Source organism: Ochotona curzoniae, unplaced genomic scaffold, assembly GCF_017591425.1.
Source record: "Ochotona curzoniae isolate NIBS_2020 unplaced genomic scaffold, NIBS_Ocur_1.0 scaffold_1037, whole genome shotgun sequence".
NCBI classification, from domain to species: Eukaryota; Metazoa; Chordata; class Mammalia; order Lagomorpha; family Ochotonidae; genus Ochotona; species Ochotona curzoniae.
The window spans coordinates 30678704-30702781 of NW_024467083.1; the positions used below are offsets into that span (position 1 = coordinate 30678704).

General features: G+C 49.5%; 2 protein-coding genes across 3 annotated transcripts; one reads left to right on the forward strand and one right to left on the reverse strand.

Annotated features, from left to right (window-relative positions):
• Nucleotides 1-12172: 12172 nt before the first annotated feature.
• MRPL9 (mitochondrial ribosomal protein L9) lies at nt 12173-16196 on the reverse strand. Of its 2 annotated transcripts, XM_040998808.1 has the most exons (7): nt 16052-16196; nt 15734-15890; nt 14849-14973; nt 14592-14642; nt 13470-13571; nt 12840-12923; nt 12173-12711 (listed from the first exon to the last, which is right to left on the reverse strand). In XM_040998808.1, the coding sequence occupies exons 1-7, from the start codon at nt 16190-16192 to the stop codon at nt 12580-12582; spliced, it is 792 nt and encodes a 263-aa protein (XP_040854742.1). In that variant the 5' UTR covers nt 16193-16196; the 3' UTR covers nt 12173-12579. The 2 variants fall into 2 exon arrangements, with proteins under 2 accessions (XP_040854742.1, XP_040854743.1); XM_040998809.1 differs by lacking the exon at nt 13470-13571.
• A 1025-nt stretch (nt 16197-17221) lies between these two features.
• Nucleotides 17222-21534, forward strand: OAZ3 (ornithine decarboxylase antizyme 3). Its single transcript, XM_040999066.1, is given in 7 exon segments — nt 17222-17276; nt 19196-19367; nt 19614-19674; nt 19676-19753; nt 19987-20162; nt 20486-20571; nt 21279-21534. Coding segments are annotated over 7 exon segments (771 nt in total). The 3' UTR covers nt 21422-21534.
• Nucleotides 21535-24078: the final 2544 nt, after the last annotated feature.

The following is a 24078-nucleotide window of genomic DNA, read 5'->3' on the forward strand; positions in this document are numbered from 1 at the left end:
CACCCCCTAAATGGCCACACCAGTGGGACTGGGTGAGGCCAAAGCCAGGAGCCTGGCACTCCATCTGGGTCGCCCATGTGGGTGACAGGGGTCTAAGCACATGGGGCTGTGTTCTGTTGCTTTCTCCGGTGTTTTAACAAGGAGCTGAATCAGAAGTGGAGCAGCTAAGACAGGAAGCAATGCCCACAGCGGATGACAACCTGCTATATACCACAATGCAGATTCCATAAGAAAAGAAAATAAAAAAGAACAAAAACTGGCTTTCCCCAGACTTATGAAAATATTTCCTTAAAACATCTTCCATGCGGCCAGCGTTGTGGCATGGCACCTGCCATGCTGACATCTCCTGTGGGCACCAGTTTGAGTCCCAGCTGCTCCACTTCCCGTCCAGCTCCCTGCTAATGCGCCTGGGAGATGTGCAGCGAAGGATGCTCCATGTGTTTGGGTCCCTGCACCCTTGTAGAAGACCAGAAGCTCCTGGCTCCTGGCTCCTGGCTTCGGCTTGGCTCAGCCACAGCTGTGATAGCCAGTTGGGGAGTGACTTAGTGGGTGGAAACTCTCTTTCTGTCTCCTCTTTCTCTAAGTCAAATCTTTAAGAAAAACAAATCAGGGCCTGGCACGATAGTGTAGCACTTAAAGTCCTCACCTTGAATGTGCCAGGATCCCATATGAGTGCTGGTGCTAATCCCGGAGGCCCTGTTTCCCATCCAGCTCCCTGCCTGTGGCCTGGGAAAGCAGTCGAGGACGGCCCAAAGCCTTGGGACTCTGTACCTGTGTAGGCAGACCTGGAGGAAGCTCCTGACTCCGAGCTTCAGATTGGCGCAGCACTGGCCGTTGTGCTCACTTGGGGAGTGAATCATCAGACGGAAGATCTTCCTCTCTGTCTCTCCTCTCTGTATATCCGCCTTTCCAATAAAAATAAATAAATCTTAAAAAAAAAAACAAATCAGAAAGAATGGACAGGACTGATAGTTTGAATGCAGTGGAGTGAGGAGGCAAGACTCCCAGGTTTGTTGTTTGGACCTGGGGAGACCAAGTGTGTTCTCATTCACTAACACGGAAGGGAGTTAGGGAGGGGCTGGGAAGTGATGGACTTTCAGTTTTAATAGTCATTAAAAATTATTTATATGCAAGGCCCAGGAAGAGAGCTCCATCTTTCATCTACTGGCTTCTTCCCCAAAAGCCCCCACTGGTGGGACTGGCCAGGCCAGACTCTGGAACCTGGAACTCCATCCGGGTCTCCCAAGGGACAGCAGAAGGCCAGGCTCTCGGGCCATCCTCTGCAGGAGGCTGGGTGGGAAGCCGCACAGCTGGCACTCCCAGCTGGCATGCATGTGCTGCCTATGGGATGTCGGGGTGGCAACTGGCGTTTTAACTGGCTGTGCCACAAACGCTGCCGAGAGAGAGAGAGAAAGAAAGAGAGAGAGAGAGAGGTTTAAACCACTCAGTCTGCCAGTAGACAGCTGTTGGTATGCACATAGCTTCCTTGGGAGAGGCGGTGTGGGCACGTGGCCGTGGGAGGAAGCTGCAGCAGAGCAGCGGCTGTGAGGGGAATCCGGGTCAAGGCTGGGCCCTCGTGCTCTCACGTGGTTGTAGCCTCGGTGCTATTTTGGGGCTAGAAACGTTGGAAGTGTCTTGGAATTATTGCCCAGAGGGGATCTGACAGTCAGAGAGCGAAGATGTGAAGTCACCAGGGCGCCGTGAGCCAGTCTCCTTCTGCTACCCAAAGTGCATGCGGGTCTGGCCACAGTGGGAGCCGGGGTTCCCATCCGGGGTTCCCATCCGGCAGCCTCAGGCCGGACGGACCGACCGGCAGCAGTGCATGGAAAGCGAGCGGCACGGTCAGGCCGGGCCGGCCTCTACTGCCCTCTGCTGGGCATGGCTGCGCAGCGCGGGCAGGACGCGCCTGCTCCAGTCCTCAGTGGGACCAGCAAGGAGGGAAAGAAGAGTGGAAAATTCTCTAGTTACAGATGCCCATACCCGTATTAGGAAGTTTTTGGGGGACAGGATCCTAGCAGAAGGGAGTGCACAAGTGATTAATGGGAAAATTACCGAGGTCTATAAAGGTGATGGAATTGGATGGCCCTGGCTGGAGACAAGCATCCTTTATGGGTGCTGGTTCGAGTCCCAAGAGACTCCACTTCCAATCCAGCTTCTTGCTGATGCTCTAGGAAGGCAGCAGAAGATGGCCCAAGTACTTTGGTCCCTGATAGACACGTGGGAGATCTGGAGGGAGCTCCTAGCTCCTGGCTTTTGGCTTAAAGCAGTAGTGGTCACCATTTGGGAATGGAATATCACTTTCTAACTCTGCCTTTCAAATAAACAAAATTAATTTTTTTAAGCTGAGGTTAAAGCTAGGGTTTAATTACAGGGATGATTAGTAAGGTTCCAAGCAGTTTGACTTCTCAATTCTGGCAGGGCTGTTCAGAAGGCGTGTAAATCCTGGAATACAGGATAAGGACAATGCATTTTAAAAGATCGATTTGTTTGGAAGACAGAGTTACAGAGAGAAAAGGAAAGAGCAATATCTCCTAGCAAGGCTGAAGCTAGGAGCCTGGAACTGTCTGGGTCTCCCACATGGGTGCCAGGGGTCACAGCACTTGGGCCATCCTCCACTGCTTTCCCAGGCTCATCAGCAGGGAGCTGGGTCAGAAGTGGAGCAGCTGGTGCTCATATGAGATGCCAGTACTGCAGGCAGCAGCTTGGCCAGAGATTCCCCAACGTTGGACCCAATGCATTAAAAATCCTTTGAGTCCCCAAATACTCGTGCACTCATTGGCCCTGCAAATGTTCACGTCTCCCTGTTAAAGGTTGCCATGGTTTCCTTGCTTAAAGTTGATGGAGAGGCCTCTGCGTTGCCAAGCAACACATGCTCCCTTGGAGACACAGCCCTCCTCCTCTCCTGACCTCCACACCAATAATCAGGCTGCAGCCCCGCGTGAGCCACGCCCACAGCTCCTGAGAGAGGAGAGGATCCGTGTGCTTGAGGCCCTGGCCTGAGTGCACAGCTGCAGACGGAAGACGGAAACTCGTGGGCATGGCAGGATGGGTGTGTTAGGCACAGTCAGAAAACCAGCAACTCGCTGCGCTCTGTGACGGAGTCCAGAGGACACCGCCGACTCAAGGCTGAGGGTCAGTGGCTCCATGGGGACAGTGTAAAGGCACTCGGCAGGGACTCTATTGCACCTGTAGGATGAAAGGCAATCTGGAACGGATGAGGGCAGCAGCCTCGAACAAAAGTTAGAATCCTTGCTGCCCCTGCCCGTGAGCTAGGCTGACGAAGGTACTTCTACACTGAAACCCAAGAGTTTGGAATAAATAATCTAATGGACGTTGGGCAGTGTACGGCTGTTAACACCTGGGCTACAATGCTTCCATCCTACCTGCAATGCCCTCTGCCTCCTGGGCCAGCCTACACTGCTTTGATGCACTGCTGACTTACATGGCAAGTGCGTGTTCAGCTGTGTAGGCTGAGTGCTCTTCATGTCCCATCCCCACCAACACTTTCAGATACCTTGTAGTTATTTTTCCATGTGTAGAAATATTTAAATATTTTTTTTTATTGCAAAGTCAGGTATACAGAGAGAAAGAGAAACAGAGAGGAAGGTCTTCTGTCCGATGATTCACTCCCCAACAGCCGGAGCTGAGCCCATCTGAAGCCAGGAGCCAGGAGCATCCTCCAGGTCTCCCACACGGGTGCAGGGTCCCAAGGCTTTGGGCCGTCCTCGACTGCTTTTCCAGGCCACAAGCAGGGAGCTGCATGGGAAGTGGAGCTGCCAGGATTAGTACCAGGCACATGCAAGGCGAGGACTTAAGCCACTAGTCTATTGCATCAGGTCCTAAATATTTTTATTTTTTGAGAGGAAGATATTAGAGAAGGAGGAACAGAGAGATCTTCCATCCACGGTTCACACGCTAAATAGCCACAATGGCCAGAGTTGAGCTGATCTGAATCAGAAGCCAGAAACTTTTTCTGGGTCTCCCACACGGGCACCAAGTCTCAGGACTTTGGGCCATCCTCTGCTACTCTCCCAGGTCATAAGTAGGGAGCTGGATGGGGAAGTGGAGCAGCTAGAACATAAACTGGTTCCCATATGGGATCCTAGCACTTGGAGGTGGAGAATTAGCTAGTTGAGCCATTTCACCAGCGCCAATAATGAGGAAATCTTATATGAGAGCAAGGGAGAGTAAGTCAATATGAAGTCTAAAGTGGGTGAAAAGGTACTGGGAGAAAATGTTTGCAAATCATAGATCTGACAAAGAACCAGTGTTGTGACTATATAAGAGCCCTTAAGTCCAACAGTGAAAAAAGCCACAAACCATCCAACGAGAAAATAGGGGGAAAAAACAAAAACAAAAAAGAAAATAGAAGAGGGCCCGGCGCCATGGCCTGGTGGCTAAAGTCCTCACCTTGAACGCGCCAGGATCCCATATGGGCACCAGATCTAATCCCGACAGCTCCACTTCCCATGCAGCTCCCTGCTTGTGGCCTGGGAAAGCAGTCGAGGACGGTCCAGATCCTTAGGACCCTTTGCCTGTGTAGGAGACCTGGAGGAAGTTCCTGGCTCCTGGCTCTGGATCGGCGCAGCACTGGCCGTTGTGCTCACTTGGGGAGTGAATCATCGGACGGAAGATCTGTTTCTCATCTTCTCTGTATATCTGACTTTGCAATAAAATAATTTTTAATCTGCCTTTTCATTAAATAATAATAAACCTAGCCCCCAAATTCTCAATTTTGATAAGGCCCAAATCTTCCATTTTTCTCTTATGTGTTCTGCTTTTGGTGTAAAATCTAAGAACTCTTGGTCCAGCCCTAATACTGGATGATTTCCTTCCGTGTTTGAACTGCTTCCTATTTCTGTCTCATTGCCATTTTAAGATCTGTGTGAAGGCTGACAGGTGGAGCCGCCCATTCGCCCACACTGGCAGCTGCTCCAGCGTCGTCTGCTACCCAAGCTGCCTCTCCTGCAGGGAGCTCTCCTGGCGCTGTCAGGCTGCTCCGGGAGGGCCTGCCTCTGGGTCCTCTGCATCACCGTACCCGTGTCTCTCCCTCCAGCTGTGCTGTGCAGCTTTGACAATTGTAGCCCTAGAGGTCTTGAAATCTGATCAATTGATGCCTCATACTTCGTTTCTCAAAAAAAAAAAAAAAAAAAACTTTAGCCATCCTAGTTCCTTTGTTTTTTTCATATAAATTCAAGAAAAATTTTGCATATACCTACCAAAAAAATCTTGCTGGTATATTTTTAAAAGTTTTCATTTGAAAAGTAGTGTGATGGGGCCAGTGAGGTGGCACAGTAGGCTAATCTTCTGTCTTTGGCTCTGGCATTCTGTTTCAGTGCCAGTTGAGTCCTGGCTGCTTCACTTCCAATCCAGCTTCCTGCTTATGTGCCTGAGAAAGCAGCAGAGGATGACTCAAGTTCTTAGTCTCCTATACCCACATGGGAGAACTGCAAGAAGTTCCTGGCTCCTGGCTTTGGATCAACTCATGCTGTTGTGACCAACAGGGGAGTGAACCAGTAAATGGAAGATCCTTTTCCCTCTCTGTAGAACTCTTTCCAGTAAAATCTATCTCTTCAAAAAAGGAAAAAGGTATGGAACGGAAAGGGAGAGATCTTCCAATCTGCTGGTCCACTCCCCAAGAGCCCAATGATCCCCAGCCAGGCGGGAGCCAGGAGCTTCCTCCAGTCTGCTACGTGCGTAGCAATGACACACGTGTGGCAGTCATCTGTCGTCTCCCAGGTGCAGCAGTGTGAAGCTGCAGAGGAGTAAAGGTGGGAATCCTGGTTTGTATTTTTTTTTTTTTTGGAAAGTCAGATAAACAAAGAGGAGGAAAGACAGAGAGGAAGATCTTCTGTCTGATGGTTCACTCCCCAAGTGACTGCAATGGCTGAAGCTGAGCCAATCTGAAGCCAGAAGCCTGGAGTCTGTTCCGGGTCTCCCACGCGGGTGCAGGGTCCCAAGGCTTTGGGCCGTCCTCGACTGCTTTCCTGGGCCACAAGCAGGGAGCTGGATGGGAAGCGGGGCAGCAGGGACATACAGTGCAGTTCATGTAGGACGCTGGCACTTGGCGGAGGGATGAGCTGCTGGAACCATCGCTCCAGCCCCACGTGTTCTCATTGCTCGTGCCAGGCCTCCAGGAACACATTTTCATGTATCATTTCTAATATTGGGAACTTGCCTCTTTTCTCTCTTGCTCAGTTTTCTAGAGCAAAAGATCAGCTCTTTCACTCATTTTACCTATATTTCTTTTTATACTCATTTCTTTTTAAGCTTCATTGATTTTCTTTCTTTATAATTTTCTTGCTTGTTTTTGGTTGTTTGCTCTTTTTCTAGGAACTTGGGGTGCAAAATTAGATTGACTTTAAGAGTTCCCATTTAAAAAAAATACATATGGGTCCGGTGTGGTAGCCCAGTGGCTAAAGTCCTTGCCTTGCATGCCTGGGTTCTAATCCTGGCAGCACCACTTCCCATCCAGCTCCCTGCTTGTGGCCCGGGAAAGCAGTCAAGAACGGCCAAGCCTTGGGAACCTGCACCTGCATGGGAGACCAGGAAGAGGCTCAGGCAGGCTCCTGGCTACAGATCTGTGCAGCTCCGAGCACTGTTGTCACCTTGGGAGTGGACCATCAGACAGAAGATCTTCCTCTCCGTATATCTGACTTTGTAATAAAATAAATCTTTTTAAAATTTATTAAAAATGCATGTATCTAGTGCATATATTTAATGTCATAATTTTCTCTCAGAAATTCTAATATTTTCTTTTTTAATCAGTTCAAAATTTTTACTCACATTTCCTTTTTGATTCATGCATTATTTGTGTGTTGTTTTGGGGACCAGTGCTGTTGCATAGCAGGTAAAGCCACTGCACACAGTGCTGGCATTCCATACGGGTGTTGGTTCAAGTTTCACAGCTCCGCTTCCAATCCAGCCTCCTGCTAATATGCCCGGGGAAAACTGTGGAAGACGGCTCAAGTGGTCGATTGCCTGCCAGCCACATGGGGGATCCCATGAAGCTCCTGGCTTTCAAATAACTGTTATTTAATCCTTTTTCATTCATTGTTTTTGTTTTATTAAGATGGCTAGTATTCTAATTTACTTCAGTTAAAAAAAAATTATTTACTTGAAAGAGCTAAGAGACAGAGACATCTTCCACCCATTGGTTCACTCCCAAAATGGCTCCCAACACTGGGGCTGAGCTCAGGCCTCCCAGACGGGTGGAGGGGCCCAAGCCCTTCCCCCACTGCTAACAGGCAGCTGGGTTGGAAGTGCAGCGGCACAGACACAAACTGCAGCCCATGTGGGATGCCAGTGTCGCAGGAGCAGCATGACCCGTTAGGCCACAATGCCGGTCCTGCTGGAAGACAGACCAAGAGAAACATTTTCTTAAGAAGTTATTTACTTATTTGAAAGGCACGGTTATAAAGAGAAAGGAAGAGACCGAGAAAGCTTCCATTGGCTGGTTTATGTCCCAATGCAGACCAGGCAGACGTGTGGACCCGGGAACTCCCATCTCCCTCGTGGGTGGCAGGAATGCCCAGTGCTTTCCCACATCAGCAGGGAGCTCACAAGTGGAGCAGCTGGGACTTGAACCAACATTCATCTGGGACTGCAGATGGTGCCAGCTTGACCCACTATGCCACAGCGTTGACCCTAAGCTATGGATGTCCTAAGTCCTGTCTTAACCACCACACTCAGTGTTACTTCCTATTTTAATACTTACTTAGATGTCAGACATTAGGAATTCCATGTTTACTCAGTGGATCTTGCTTTTCTTTAATGAGTGATGGATTTGGATTGGCATGCTCTAAAGCTGCTCATGGTGAATCCACACGCCTTCACTGTAGTCCTGAAAGTCTTCCTCTGATGCCTTATGTACCCATATTGCAAGTTCTACTCACAACGGCTGACAGGAAATGAAAATGCACAGCCTTGGGTGAGCTGAGGAGTGCCTGGCTTACAGCTCCTGGGATCTCTTTCACCCACTCTTTTGGGGTGTCTCACCCCATGTGTGCACATCAAAGACCCCCCTCCCCGCAGGGCTCCAAAGTTCTGTGCCACTTCCTCAGCTCAAGCCCCGTCATTTCCAGCCCGCCCACTCTCTCCCAGCAGTGGTCTCTGTGCCCTCCACCCAGCGGAGAAGTGAAGCCAGCTGGCTGTGCATGAGCTCCACTCTTGGCATAGCTCCTGAGGGGATCTGGCGGACAGTCACCTGTGGGCAGTAAGCTGAAGCAATGATAGGGCTTTGCTTTCCTTTTCTGTTAAACTTCACACTGCCTGTTTTTCAAGATCTCCATATACACATTTGTTTTCTAATTCTGTCTAGTTGCATGGCTTGTAGTGGGAGGACAATTTCTGTAGTTGTAACTCCTTCAGAGAGGAAAAGTGGAAGTCTTTTGGAGCCAGCGCTTTGGTGGGAAGCCACTGTCTAAATGCTTCTTAAGAGAAGGGACCCGGAGACACCATGCTGTGTTTACAACACTAATTCCCCCAGGCCATCACTGTAAGGATCTGTGACCTTCCATGTGTCACCCACAATGGAGAAAGGTTATCCCAACGTCTCATGAACTTCTGGGTAGACAGGGTCTTACTTGACATGGTCACTGCAGGGACTGAAGCATCATCACAGGCCTGTTAAAGTCTGGGGGTTGGCCTGGTTCAGGTGAGATGCTGGGTCCACAGACCTACCTAGTGATTGGAAAGTCAGATATAGTGTCAGGAGTCGTATACCATAGCCACACTGAAGCCATTTTGAATATAGACCTATGGGCCAGTGGAAAACACCCAGCTGGCTAAATGCTTGGGAAAGAAGTTATGAAACTACTCACATACTTAGCTTCAATCGTTTCTAGCAACTGTTTCAGAATGTGATTTATGTTGCACCTGCCGACATCTTGTTACCGATTACCTATGCTATTGTCGATATGCTGGTTACTATTGTTGATATGGTGGCTGCTCCAGGCTTGAGACCATGGCTTGCATCCCAGTTTCTCCTTTCCTCCCTGAGCCTTAGTTACTGAAGAATATAAAAACCCTCAGTTGAAATCAATAAACTGACAGCTTGATCAGACATCCTGTCTTGCTGTCCATTCCTCCTCTCTTGTCCCTTCATTCTCTCCTAGGTTGGTTGCGACCCCCGTTGACTGTCCTGATGGACGGGACAATACAGAGAGGAGGAGAGACAGAGAGGAAGATCTTCCATCCGATGATTCTCTTCCCCAAGTGACTGCAATGTCCAGAGCTAAGCCGATTTGAAGCCAGGAGCCCAGAGCCTCTTCCTGGTCTACCATGGGGGTGCAGGGTCCTAAGGCTTTGGGCCGTCCTGGACTGCTTTCCCAGACCACAAGCAGGGAACTGGATAGGAAGTGGGGCCACCAGGATTAGGACCGGCGCCCAGATGGGATCCTGGTACATTCAAGGTGAGGACTTTAGCCACTAGATTATGGTGCAGGGCCCCCATCTAGTGATTCTTAGTGGATATGTGCAATGGACATACTTGATAGCACAAATAGTACACTGGTTTCCTAGTTTGTGAGGCAGGAGCTATGGGTGGAAGGCTGACATGAAGCCCTTGGAACTGCCTTCATCATTCCAGGCCAATTAGTAATAAATGTAATAGATTAGTGTGCCTCTCATAGGCTTAAAGGATATAGACAGTGATCCCCATCATCTTGCCATCTAATTCACCAGCATAGTGAACGAGCGTACTGTCAGTCAGTAAGCAGTAATCCTATTGGCCATCTCAAATCTTCACCAGAGCAGATGAACACAGGCTCAGGAACACGGTATGTACTGGCTTGGGCAATGTATTATTTTCTACAAGATTTTTAAAAAGGTTCCTTCCACAGAGCTAAGCAATGTACAGCCCGTTGCCTGTGAGCTTTGTAAACTTTCCTGCTTCTATCATGATGTAGTGTGTGGAGACCTGGACCATCTGGCCTCCTATAGGACATCACAGTACTGCATTGATGACATCACAGTCACATGATAAACAAGAAATGGCAAGTGCCCTGGAGGATTTGGTAGGACAGATGCTCTGTAAAGGGCAGTACCCAAACCCTCCAAGTATTCAGAATCCTGCCATTGCAGAGATGTCTTCAGAACTCTAGTGGCCTGAAGCCCTGTCAGGACAGTCCCTCTGAACTCAAGAAGAAAATCTGCCTTTCCCATTCTCACCACTAAGAAGGGAACACGCTGCCTGACAAACCTTGGTGGGTGTCCAGAGGGCATACTCCATGCTTGGAGACATGTCTCTGACCCAACAATCTCAGGAGGAGCCCAGAGCAGGAAAGGTGTGTAGCGGGTGCAGACTGTGGCGTAAGCAGCCCTGCTATTGGGGCCACAAGACACCATATTAGAGGCCTCAGTGTTGGGGAAAGACCATATGTTGTTCACGCAAATCCCAATAGGACGGCCAGCTCAGTTCTGAAGCAAGGCCAAGCCGCCTGAGACAGAGTACAACACAACTTTGAAAAGATACTCCAGGCCTACGACTGGTCCTGGTGGGGAGACACTACTTTCCATGTGACCTCCACTGGCTATATAGCCATAAACACTTATTACAACCTGTGTTCTATCAGAGCTACAAATTGTAACATTGAGTAGGTCTCATCCATAAGATGGAGTGGTCATACACAGAGCTGGACACAAGTAGGGCTAGAAAGAAAAAGCTGCTTAAGGTGATCAGACCCAGTCACCCACACTGTGAGCCAGTTAAGCACTGCTGGCTCCAGTGGTCGTCTTGGTTTACATCTACAGCCACCTGGGGGTCAAGGATCTCGTGTGACCCAGATGGCAGAAGACAAGGGCTGAGGCCACCACATGCATGGGTATCTTGCTGGGTGGAAATAAGCTGAAAACAGACTGGCTGCACTGTGGTCTCACTGATGCACTTCCAACATGGCAGTGAGGGGAATTCTTCCCAATTGTCAGAAGGTCGTGTTGTGCATCTGTCTGAAGTAAGCTTCTACACATACATACACTCACTGGGGTGAATGGCTTGGTCAGGAACCTGGCAGAAACAGTGTAACATCACAGTCCAGGTAGTCTGGGGAAAGGGCACACAGGATATCTGAAAACGGAGTATAAAGTGTGTCGGCCTTTTGACATTACATGTTAATGGCCATCTGCCACAGAAAGACAACCTACCACAGCAAAGTGAACTGAATGCCTCACCCAAACAATGTTAGCCAGACTGTGGTTGGCATCGCAACACTGGCAAAATGAGCCCATGGACGGAGGGAGAAGCTCATGGACAAAAACTGCTGTTGGCACACCATCCACTGAGAAGTCACTGCAAGGGGAACCACCCGTTCCCCTTCTTCAGGAAGCTGACTACACTGTGTCCCCGCTACCTCCAAGCACCAGTGCTTCATGCTGACGGGGAATATCTGTTAACTCTGGGTATGGGTTTGCCTTTTCTGCCTGTAAGACCTCAGGCAGGGCCACCAAGGGCTGACTTAGGTTTGATCCACACTTGTCATGAGATCCAGAGGCCATCCCAACCAGATTCAGCCTTCTCTTCCGTCATCTGGTCATAAGGGATCCCTTGATCCAAGTGGCTATAGATGTGAGGAAAGAAACAACAGCCAGTGGGGCTTGCCTGGCTCACAGGGGCAGGAGAGTTCAAGTAGAATGACAGGAGCTTCTGGAAGGACAGTAAAGGAGTCATGGTTCCATCCTGGCCTCTCTAAATCACAGACCTCATGTTATTGGAGACCTGGGCACAATTCACCTGCCAATGGATGTTCTTTTTTCTACTAAACACACGTGGAATTATCTGCCTCCCTCATTTCAGAAAGGCATCCATTCCAGAATGACCTAATGACCTCCTTAGTCTTAACCTTGTTCTAGAAACCAACGTACCTTTTTCAGAATTTCAAGAATTGATTCAGGATTTACCAGTCTCAAACTTTTCCACTCAGCTTCATTTTCTCCAACACTTACCCTCAGACTGGTTAGTTCCCCTCAGAGATGAATCCACTGTACTTCTTCAAATTGATGACTGTAGATCTAATAAGCTTTAAGATCAATCATGCACTACTTATTACCAGGAATTTGCTTATAGCAACTGTGGGATGTAACTTGCTTACGTAGTCACTTTTTTCAACAACAAACCTCAATGGCTCCAGGACCTCCCTGGTGTCCCTTACCTGCTAAAACCCATTCAACAACACCTAAAGAGAACACACCTCTTTATTTCTGCTTGAGATGCAGATGCTCGAATGAAGAACTGAGTCGAGGGGCAGTTCCAACAGCTTACTCCTCCACTTGTCCCAATAAACTCCAACGGAGGAAGAGCAGAATCTGGACGGTTCCCTCCAGCTTCCAGGTACCCACCTGGTCCAGTCTCCAGCCTGGTACTTCCTGAGCAGCACTGCCCCAGGAAGGCCGGGTGTGATGCCAGCCAAGGACGGAAATGACAATGTGGAGAATTCAAGATGTGTATGTGGTTTAGTCTGATTTCTCTGTATAGCCTCCTGAATTCCACATTGGGTTAGAGCTGGGAGTAAGATCAGCATACTGGTCCAGCTATGTAGCCCTGCTCCTCTGAGCTGGCCTTGCTGTCTTGGAACGAGAGCTGGTTCACATCTGGTTGCCGGGGGACGTCACAGCCTTAGCAGCTTGCTGGGCCAGCCAGTACTTGTATCTTTTGGTCTTGGGCTTCTCAAAGTTTACCACAGACATGGGCACTTTCACAGTGTCAAGCCCATTGACCTAAATACACAAACACACACACACATGCACACAAACGGGAATTCTCAGATAGACAGTTAAAAGCCAACAGCACCCAAACCCAGCTTTCCAACCTGGGTCAGAAAAAGGAGAGTCCGCGAAACACTCACCGTCACCTCACACCAGTACTCGCCCCACCGAGTGATGGGTTCTTCCGGTAGCTTTAACGCATGAGGGGCAACCACAACACCAAGCTGTCAAAACAAATCAACAATTCAAAGAGAACTGTTTTCACGGCTGCTACTCTAGACAACCTCAATAAAGAAGGGTTCTAGGATTTCCTGGAGGATGAATAGAACAGTTTACTCTGGATGACCCCATGGGTGAGTGGGAGGGCAGAAGTGGGACAGGCACCCTCACAGGCGATAGCAGAGAAATTCAGTCATCATTTCTCAGAAAGGGAGGTTCACAAGAGAAACAGGACTTAATACTCAAATCATTTACCACAAGGAAACAATCCTCCCCAGTGAGTTACATGTCCCTAGGTTTTTCTTCCTTGAGAGCAAATTAATGGAAACCACCACCTTTCTCCATTCGTCTTCCACCTGCTGACCCCCAAATAAATCTTAAAACATACAAACAAAACCCTACATGACCTTCCTCAGTCCCTAGCCACAACAAACTATCCCAGAATGCCTTCCCTAACTGTGGGGTGAGGACACCCTTTCCTAACACAGAGGTCACTCCTGGGCCTCTTCCACCCAGGAGTGCTGGGGTGCTAAGGAACACTAGGAACTCACGTTCTTGAGGAAATGGCGGGCAACTATTTCAGGGTTCAGCTCCCACTTGACATTATTCTTCATCCCCACCTCCAGGTGACAGGTCCTCAGAAACTTCACCGTCTGAAAGCAGTTATAAACAGCGGCTGGGTTAGGGCTGGAGTGAAGACAGGACACACGCTCACAGAAGTTGCAAGATCCAAGAGTGCAGGACAAAGGCGTAAGTCCTGCCTCACGGCTCAGGCAGGCAGGCAGGAGGGCCAACGGGAAGGACAGAGTATCCCTGTCGTCCAAGGCCCAGGAGAAGGTTCTTTAAGAAGTTCATTTTTTGGTGCCAAAGAATTTTCATATTCACACATGTTTTTTGTATAATATGCAGTTTTCATTAGTTTCTTGGGGTGGGGGAAGACTCTTCATACACATGGATCTTAAAAGTATTCTCATTTTGTAAAGGTATTTTAGCAACCCACTGTAGGGAATGTCCCCTGCTGCTGTCCCCAAGGAGAAACAAGCAATGCCAGTTTGGAATGACTTTTGCAAACTGTTTTTATACAATACTTTTGGTCCTTCAATCTTGTCTTATATCCCATTAATAGTTCTCAGCTTCCACAATGAAACAGAAACCCATTACCTAAACATTGTAGAAGCTGTACAAGGCTTGCCCCAAGGCCTGCTCCAGCCAAGCTGTGTCCTTACACTCCCTAAGTCCTCCATTCAGCTGGGCTGCTCTGTTTCCTACATTAAAGTGCTGAAAATTTCCCGGCGCATTCAAGGCGAGGACTTTAGCCGCTAGGCCACCATGTCGGGCCGCATGGATGCTGGTTCTAACCTCGGCAGCTCCACTTCCCATCCAGCTCCCTGCTTGTGGCCTGGGAAAGAAGCTCAAGGACAGCCCAAAGCCTTGGGACCCTGCACCCATGTGGAAGACCCAGAGGAGGCTCTGGGCTCCTGGTTTCAGATTGGTTCAGCTAAGGCCATTATAGCCACTTAGGGAGTAAAATCAGCAGATGGAAGATCTTCCTCTGTCTCTCCTCCTTTCGGCATATCTGTCTTTACAATAAAAACATAAATTAATCTTATATATATATATAAAAAAAAAACTGCTGACCCATGTAAGACGGCAAGACTTCTGTTCCTACTTACCGCCTCGCCTGCCTTGGTCTGGATCTTCTCCAACTTTCCTTCTTGTCTTAGCTAGAAAAGGGAAAGATGAAAACAAGTAAAAGGGAAAACAAACCCATGTTCAGTGACGTCACACTCTTCCCAAGCTCTCAGACACAAGGCTTGTGGACTCTTGCTCTTTCATTCCCTCCTCTGCTTTCCAAAGCCATTATCAAAGAGAAGGAAGGAGCTACAGAAAGCCTTCAAGCACGATTCTTCTGTCCCTCCTTGGAGCTCACCAATTTCTCCTCTTCGAAAAGCTTCTTGTTCTCCGGAGAGGCGTACACTGCCAGTCCCTGAGCAAGGAGTCGATTCCGGCCGACGGATTTCTTCACGGAGATCACATCACCCCGGACCCCAAGTTCTGCCGGGGGGAAGAAGCACAGATCAGAACCACCTAGGGATCCCCAAAGAGAAACTTCCCGCCTGTGTTCTAAGAGTGCTTGGCCTTTCTAAAGGAGATGTTAACTCCTGTTCATTGGGAACAACACTTAAGTCACTGTTCATTAGTGTCCTTAGGGCTTCAAGGAACTTCTAGCATCTTCCCCAGCCACCATGATGGCTCAACTACCTAATCGTCCCTCTTGAAGCATCAATACCCCATATTAGCTGCAAGTTTGTGTCCTGGCTGCTCCACTTTCCCATTAGCTGCAGCTTGGCAAAGCAGCGGAAGATAGCTCAAGTCCTTCGAACCCTGCACCTGCGTGGGAGACAAGGAAGAAGCTCCTGGCTCCAGGCTTTGAATCTCTCTGCTCAGCTCCAGCATTGCAGCCTTTTCGGGGATAAACTAGTAGAAACCAGCGATCAAAGACCTGTCTCTCCTTCTCTCTGTACATCTGCCTCTCAAATACAAAAAAAAAGAAAAAGAAACAGGAATGTTCCCTGCAAAGTGAGGACTGTTCTCTCTCTGGCAAACAAGCTAGTACAGTTCAGTTTGGCTGTAACAGTTGTTAGGCTGGAGACCAGAAAATTACAACCAAAGGACTTTTCCTGGCTTTTTTTTTTTACACAGATCAGGTTGATGTTTTCAAAAACACAGAAAGCAAAACCCCAAGGTGAGGTAGAAGGGCAGGTGATGCCAGCCAGGAGGGCCTGGAGAGCAGGAACGGCAGCCTGGGCCTTACCCTCCACAGACTGCGTGAGGATGAGCTCCAGGTTCTCCTTGGGCCGGTGCTTCGTGTCCTCCACCAGCTTGTAGATTCGGTGCCGCCGGTGCAGGCGCGGCTTCCGACCCTCCCCAGCCAGCGGCACCTTCCACCAGCGCTCCACGATCACCGTGCCCTGTGGCGGCCAGGAAGGCGACGGTCAGCCGGACCGGGCCAGAGGACACCCGTGCCCAGTGCCCTCCGCGCCCCGCCCGACCCCGACCCGGTCCCGACCCGGTGCTCAGGCGTCCACAGCCCGCTAGGGGCAAGCCCCCCACCAGCAGTCCCGACTCTCACCCGACTGTGAGAAAGGCTCAGGTCGCGCTTCAGGCCCCCTTGCAGGGGCGGCCGCAGTAGATCCCAGGCCCCTGTTCCGAACAGCCGCTCGGCGCCTGCCCGCAGCAGAGCCCGGCCGGGGCCCGCGATCGCCGCCGCCATGCTCCCAGGCGCCGGGGCCGGGCGAGCTGCGGGAGGAAGGAGCCGGGCGGCGCGCGCAGCGGCGAGGACCCCGCGGCGGCTGCCCGCGGCGCGCCTGAGCCGTGTTCCCCCCATGGGCGTCCGGCCGCCGCCCGTGGCTGCTCACACAGCCTGAGGAACGTGAGGGGGACCGACGCCGGTAAAGGCGCCGTCTTCCTCTTGCTCTATAGAGTGGGAGTGTTGAGAGGAGGAAATAAATAAATAAAACAAGGGCTTCAGCTCCGTTCTGGTTGTCGCTTCTGATGTTCCAGCCTAACTGGAGACTGAGGGAAGGAGGACGCTGCTCTCCGCTTTCCTTCTCGTACTTCCACCCGCTTGACCTGTACGCCGCAGGAACTTTCTGTCGCTATTCTAGACTTCCAAACCCGTGTGCCCCTGGTACTCTCAAGGCTAATGACATGTCTCTCACCAGACTGATCTCTGTCCCTCTGGGCTGCCCTGCCTGCAGCCTTTCCCATCTCCACCGCTGGAAACATCATCCTGTCAGTTCTTAACCTCTGCTTAACTCCCCCTCTCTCCCTCCATTTCAGGAACACCTATGGGTTCTAGCTTTAAACTACTGCAGCATCCAACCACTGGCCACCACCTCCAGAGCTCCACCCTGGAATAAGAAAATATCTTTTAAGACTGGAGTTGCAATGCTGGGTGCTGGTGAGGGAAGTCCCAGGTGTTCCACTTCAGATCCAGCTTCCTGCTAATGCACCCAGCAAAAGAGAAGACGGTTCAAGTGGTCCCTCCTGCCTACGTGAGAGACCCGATGGTTGTTGTGACAGGTTCTTTGGTTTCACCTGACCTCGCATTGGGCCCTTGTGGTCCTTTGTCGGGTAACTGACAGATGAAAAATCTCTCCCTCTTTGTAACTGCATTTCAAATTAGTATCTAAACTACATATACCAGAAAAGCTCAGTGGATTCTTTCCTCAGCTTAGGATAGAAATAAAAACCTGGAACTCAGTTGCAGACAGGGAAGCTTTATTCACAAAGTGACCACATGGATGTAGAAAGAAGAGGGAAGAGGAAAGTGCCTCCCGAGGGAGAGCCGGAAGGTGGGGTGCTTCTTGAAAGGACAGAGGGAGAGACACCTCAGGTATGAAGAAGGACCTTGGGATTTTAAGTGTTCCCTGACCCCTCCTTGTCTGGGCAGGAACCTGCAGGACAAGATGGTCCCCTCTAGAAGGACATTCAGAATCTTTGCTATTGTGGGAAACAATAGCAAGCCGAATCTCCCCTGAAGGCACCAGGAGCAATGGGTAAAGAGATGAGTGAGCAGGATACAACCTGGTTCACAGGTTTAGATAAAGAACTTGCTAGGGGAACTAGCTGTGTTTTGGGGAACTGTACCTTGCTGTTGAGATGTAAATGGCTTAAGCTCCTCCTTCCTGGAGGCCTACTTGACAACCTTCCTTTAAAAGTCTGGTGCTGTTAATAAACTTCTGCTATTGACCATCAGTCAGTAGTCCACGCGTGTTATTATCAGCTCCGTGCACCAAGTCCAACTCTGTGGGACAGCAACAGTCCCCTTTGGTGGTTTCTCAACCAGCTGAGAAATGACTAGGCAATGGTTGTGCCAGACACTTGAAGGTGTGGCCAAGATTTCAGCGGGCTTGGGCAGTCTCATGTCTGTGTTCTGGCTGAATGCAGTCTTCTTCCAGTATATCTCCCTTAATTATTGTTTATAACCTAGCAGCCAGAATCAGTTCAAATCATGTGACTGTTCTACCCAAAACCTTGGAATAATATTCCCTTTACTCAGAGGGAAAGAAGAAAAGCATATAATGACCTATCAGGCCCTATATGGGCCAATCCCATTGGCTCTTTTTCCCAAACACTCTCTACCCATAGTGGCCTCCTTGCTGTGTCCTCAAGACACGGGATACAATTCCCACTTCAGGCTTTTGCTTCTCAGGAGAATGATCCTTTCCCCACACCATGGCCTAGTCACCATCTCCTCTTCTCAGGTGTTTGACATGCAGCCATCTTGCTGTGTCCCATCACACTCCTCTTTCTCTCCCAGGGAAGTGTATTTTGGCTTACGCACATGAATCACATCTCTTCTAGGTTTTTCCCTCTGGCCTTTAAAAGGGCCAAGCTCTTTGTTCTGTCCCCTGATGCATCCCCATAGGAAGTGCCTTGCTCATAGAAGCCCTCAGTCAATACTCTTTGAATGTAAATAAATATGCAGAGGTCTCAAACTCCTGAACCAAATTGTGTTCACAAGTGTTACTTTTTTCCCCATCATTTAAATTTTTGTTAGTAGTTGGTATGTTTCTTAAAAGCTAAAGGAATGTCCCACACACCCTGTCTTTATCATTTCTTCCTTTCTGTTGGACAGTGACAGCATCCAGCATCCTTGAGTAGGCATTCCTACGTGTTACTTGTGTGTAGCTTCCTTTAGACAAGTGCGTGCTTTCCATTTTGTTACAGCGCCACCTACAGACCCACTCATTCCTATTAATGGTCCAGGTCCCTGGCAATATTTAGTTTGTAATTCCTGTCCTACAAGGGAGTGGAGAAGTTCTACAATCTGTAGCACTCCTGAAGTTTTCAGAGGAGGGATAACGAGAAAAAACATTGGATTGGAATGGGAAACGACTTATCAAGTCAATGTTGGGTCAGTCAAAGCCCTGGCAACCTCCGACAGTGTCTAACACCATCTTTTTAGGGGCTGGAGTTTAGGGGGAAGTGTGTCCCAGAAGAAGGGCCTGAGTAGATGGGCACAAAAACTGATCAAGCAGGGCTATTTGTCAACTAGAAGTTTGAAAGTCTCATAGCCACTGGTTGATTCTGAGCCTCGGTTACCAAGTAGGGCGGGGCAGGTGAGCAGCAGAGGGGTAAGCTGAAGTGACACACGTGTGACACCTGGGTGATGTCACAGTGCCCCCACCAAGTCACAATGGGGCCAGACTGCTTGATCCCCTGACGCCCAGCTCTGAACCTCACTTTGCCGCAGGGAGGCACTGAACAGAGAAACTGCCTTGCAACAGGCTGCGCCCCTCTCTCTACTCCCTCTCTTATATCAAGAGGGGACGAACACGGAACTACCTCTACCCGTTCTGGTCACCATACGCCTACTACCTTTACTGTTACAAATACCGGATCACCCTCCGGGAGAAGATGCTGCCTTGGTGTTGTAAAAGGTACTTGCTTTCATCTCTATTGGTTCTTGCCTATGAAAACTCATCAGAAAAAAAAAAAAAATCTAAAGAACTTTCCAAGGGGCAAGAAATGACAATGGCCAGATAGAGTGGAAAGCTGGCTGGGGTGGGGAGAGGGAACAGACTGGCCAATAAAAAACACAGAGCTGGGGCCTAGGGGTTCTACATCTCTCCCCAGCTCGGACTCTGGGTTCCACCGACTTGGGTCTCTCTCTCTCTCTCCACCAGCATCACCTATAAGGAAGAGGAGGACTTGACACTGCGGCCCCGCTGCTGCCTCCAGTGCTCCTGAGTCCCGAGCGGGTCTCCAGGGGAGCAGGCGCACTGAGCAGGGACAAGACCACGACCAGCTTCAAGAACTGTACTCAGTAAGTGGATTGTGAGCCTGTGCCGTGACAGGGTAACGCCCTGGCTCGTGGAATGGCACCTCGCCGAAGAGGGAAAGCAAATCATGGGAGTTGTAGACGAGATGTCAAAGCTCACATGTAAAAGCCACTTGGGCTACAGACAAGGATTCTCACCCAGAGAGCTGAAGCTCAGGTCCCATGGCTGGGTGGGCAGGAGGGACAAATGTCATCATTCTCCTTTTCCCTCTTTTCAGGCTGGGAACCTGACAGTGCTTACAACTGACCCCCTGCTCCACCAGGATCAAGTACAATTAGACTTCCATTTCCGCCTCACCCCTCAGACCTCTGCCCACTGGCACGGCCTTCTCTGTGATCACCGACTCTTCCTGGATATCCCATACCAGGCTTTGGACCAAGGCAACAGAGAAAGGTAGCTGAGGCCCGGATGGGCAAGTGTGGGGAAGGTAGAGGAGGTGGAGCATTTCAAGTTGCCCTGAGTGGGAGAGGCTGATACAGGAGCTGGAGCCATTCAGGGTGAGGTGGAAGAGATGAGAGCTCCCAGGACTTTGCCCACCCAGATAACGGGGAGTGTTGACCTCAGCAGAATTAGCCCCTTTCTCCTCAGTGTCACCAGTGTTTACCTAGGCTAGTTCAGCAGCTTTCCCTGGCTTGAGGGGTGGGCAAGTGGGAATCTCCATGCATTCTGAGCTGACTGAACCTTCCACTCAAAGTGTTTTCCTCTCCCGCCCCTAGTTTGTCGGCAACTCTGGAGTACGTGGAGGAGAAGACCAATGTGGACTCCGTGTTTGTGAACTTCCCAATCAACCGGCAGGACAGAGGTGGTGACCTGCTGTCGTTTCTGGCTGTTGGTGCTTTGGCGGATAGTGGCTCCCTTCCCTTCGCAGGAGTCCCTCTTACTCCTACTTTTTTAGGACACTTAGGGATTTTCTTCTCTCTCAAAAAGAAAATCAGGGCACCTAGATTTCTTCTCCATGAAGTCATACCTGAACTGGCAGGAAGGTCCTGCAGGGAGGGTCAAGTCAGACGGAGGAGCCTGGGTGAGATGTCACAAAACCCATGTCAGGAATGAGGTCGGAGTGCATCAAGCACCTACAGTGTAATGTGAAAGTGTAGTATGAGGTCAGGATAGTGACATATTACGCAGATGATTGGCGCATGGATAGAAACTATAGCCTCCTTCCCTTAAGTTTCTGTTGGATTCAGGACAAAGCATGAGTAACAATCATTCTTAATAGACACTATCTCAGAGTTTACTGCTCTGTCATTGTGCTTCGCACTTTATAGACAACACATTTGATGTTAAAACAGTCTGTGAAGAAGCTCTCGATTCCCATTTTTACAAATGTTAAAACCGAAGATCCCAAGTTGAACTTGAAGCATGTGCTACACAGAGGTTTCGATCTAGGTCTGCTTCCCTCAGGCTCAAATCTGAATGCCTGGGGTACAGGAAGAAGCTAGACTGGAGCTGGTTAGTGGGGAGTTTCACACACTGAGAGTATACTAATGATGTTTTCTTCCTTTACAGGAGCCCTGTTGCGGGCCTTCAGCTACATGGGCTTTGAGTTGGTCAGACCAGACCACCCTGCCCTCCCTCCCTGGGACAATGTCATCTTTATGGTGTATCTCCTTGAAAGGGACCTTGACCACCTGCCCGGTGACCCTCCCTAAGCACCCTTACTCCAACTATGTGAGGGGCTGCAAGCCTTGACACATTGGAATCAGGGGCCCAGGATGTGATCGTGGACACCTCTGTCCATCCTAGGAATAAAAGATAGTGCAATCACTGAGTGTTCTGTGTTCCTTTTGGGAGAGAGGGTCGTTGTCTGGAGTGGGGAACCTGACAGAACTGAACTCATTGTAGGACAAAGAGTGACATCATCAGAGGGAACTGAAGCAGAGAGGGATGGGTTGGATGTTAGCCTCCCTTGGCCTTCCATACCCCCAAACCATTTACTGAATACCCACCAAGGTAAGGATCAATCAAATAGGGAGTTTAATGAAGATTAAGCCCTATGTTTCATCCATGTATTGCACTGTAAGTTGGAGTTAAGCACGAATTTCTTAGAATTCAAAATACATTAGGTCCCTCCACCCAAGGGGAAGGGCTAATAGAGCACAGGTTGATTTAGACAAGCGAAAATGTCCTGGGCTGTAGCGGAACCCATCAGAATAGGATGTAAACTCTGAGACTGAAAAGCCCCCTAACAAATGCAAGGTAGGAATGAGACACCATTTTTTCAGAGTTCATTAAGTTGTTTATATAGGGATGGGGGTAGAGAAGATATTCCAAGGAAAAAAACTATACAGGCCTAGCACAATAGTCTAGTCGCTAAAGTCATCATCTAGCATGTGCACTGGGATACCATATGGGTACTGGGTCTAATCCCGGCTGCCCCACTACCAATCCAACTCCCTGCTTGTGGCCTAGGAAAACTGTCAAAGACGGCCCAAAGCCTTGGGACCCTGCACCCACATGGGAGACCCAGAAACTCTGGGTAGTCCTGGCTTTGGATTGATTCAGCTCCGAACATTGTGACCACTTGGGAAGTGGATTAGCAGATGGAAGATCTTTCTGTCTCTCCTCTATATCTGACTTTGCAATAAAAAGAAATCCTTCAAAAAAAAAAAAAAAGTCCTGGCTACTCCATTTCTGTTTTTGATCCAACTCCTTGCTTGCAGCCTGAATGAGTTAAGGGCAGTGGAGGGTGGCTGGGGGTCCTTGGGCCGCTACACCCACACGGGATATCCAGGGAAGCTCCTGGCTCCTGCCTTTGCATCAACCATTTGTGGAATGCGGCAGTGAGCCAGTGGATGGAAAATCCGTCTATAACTTTCAAAGTAAAAAAGGAAAGAGGGCACCAAGTGTAGCCTAAAAGCTAAAGTCCTTGTGTTTCATGTGATCAGATCCCATATGGGCACTGGTTTGTGTCCTGGTGGCCCTGCTTCCCATCCAGCTCCCTGCTTGTGGCCTGGGAAAGCATTTGAGGATGGCTCAAAGCCTTGGGACACTGTACCCATGGGGGAGACCCGGAAGAGGCTCCTGGCTTCTGGCTTTTGATCAGCACAGCTCTGGCTGTTGCGGCCATCTGGGAAATGAAACAACTGATGGAAGACCGTTTTTGTCTCTCCTCTCTGCATATCCCACTTTCCAATAAAAATAAAAATTAAAAAAAAATAGAATCAAGATGGCAGAATAGGGTAAGGACACATTTGAACAGACAGAGAAACATTAGCCAGTGTGAAGCAGAGAGGGCACAGTCCAGGAAATAAGAGAGGACAGAACAACAGCAGAGGGGCACCTGGAGACTGACAGACACAGGAAAGCAGCTGACACAACGGTGTGGTGTTGTAGTTACCAACACCCCAGTGGCATTCAGCAAGTGGCAATCTGAACCAGCAGCCAGAACTCCACCAGCAACAAGTTGGGAAGGGACATTCACTGGGAGCTCAGGAGGTGAACCCAGAGAAAGAACTACCCATCCCGCTGGTCTGTTTGATTTGACCAGGAGTAGACAGAGTGTCAGGTCCCAGAGGGGCAGTGTGGGAACAGAGTGATTTTTCACAGCCCAGTCTACCCCATAGAGCCATATAGGGCCCCATTTTGTGTAAGGAGACAAAGGCTATGGGACTGGACTGCACATGCATTTAACTGAGAGTGAGTGAATTCATTTCTGGCTCAGTGAAGTACAACAATGTGGCATCCTACAGGTCCTACCCAAGACACGTGTAGGTAGCCCTTGGACCTGAGGGCCAGCAGATCAAGAACTCTAGTACTGGCACATTAGACACTATTTTGTGCAGGGTGGCAAAAACTTAAAAGACTGCAGGGACAACAGTGAGCTAAATAGGTGCTGAGCTGGGAGTGAACTCACTGAACTCAGTGTATTGCACTGGTCCCACAGGAAAATAATACCAACTTTGGCATTGTAGTGGTCAAATTGGCACTGAGGTCCATGTGGCCCCCAGACCTAACGGCAAACAGGTTCTCGAAAGATCAGCACCACCAACAACCTAGCTCTATAGAATTCCTGGTGTGTCCCTAGTCCTAGGACCTGCTCCAACTGCAAGTGGGAGAAAGTTTGTATAGACAATGGTGCAGCCTCGGTTCGGAATCACAGCAGGTAGAGAGAGGTAAGTTAGGAGCTGGGGCTATGGAGACCATGGTGGAAATCTAACAAAGGAACCCAGACCTGGAACTTGCTGGAGGGAGTGGCACAAGTAACTACAAACAAAGAGCAATATACCAACTGCAATCAGTAAAATTGAACTGTAGACCTGTGGGTGACACAGCTTAGAAACCTGCCCCAAGGAGAAGAATCTGCTAA

What these genes read in the sequence shown, in the direction of transcription:
- MRPL9 (XM_040998808.1), bottom strand. Translation starts at nt 16,192, where the DNA reads ATGGCGGCGGCGATCGCGGGCCCCGGCCGGGCTCTGCTGCGGGCAGGC. An exon ending in CCTCACGCAGTCTGTGGAGG is followed by an intron (nt 14,974 to 15,733) that starts GTAAGGCCCAGG and finishes TCCCCCCGGCAG; the next exon opens with AACTTGGGGTCCGGGGTGAT. An exon ending in CCCGCCATTTCCTCAAGAAC is followed by an intron (nt 12,924 to 13,469) that starts GTGAGTTCCTAG and finishes TTGTTTTGACAG; the next exon opens with CTTGGTGTTGTGGTTGCCCC.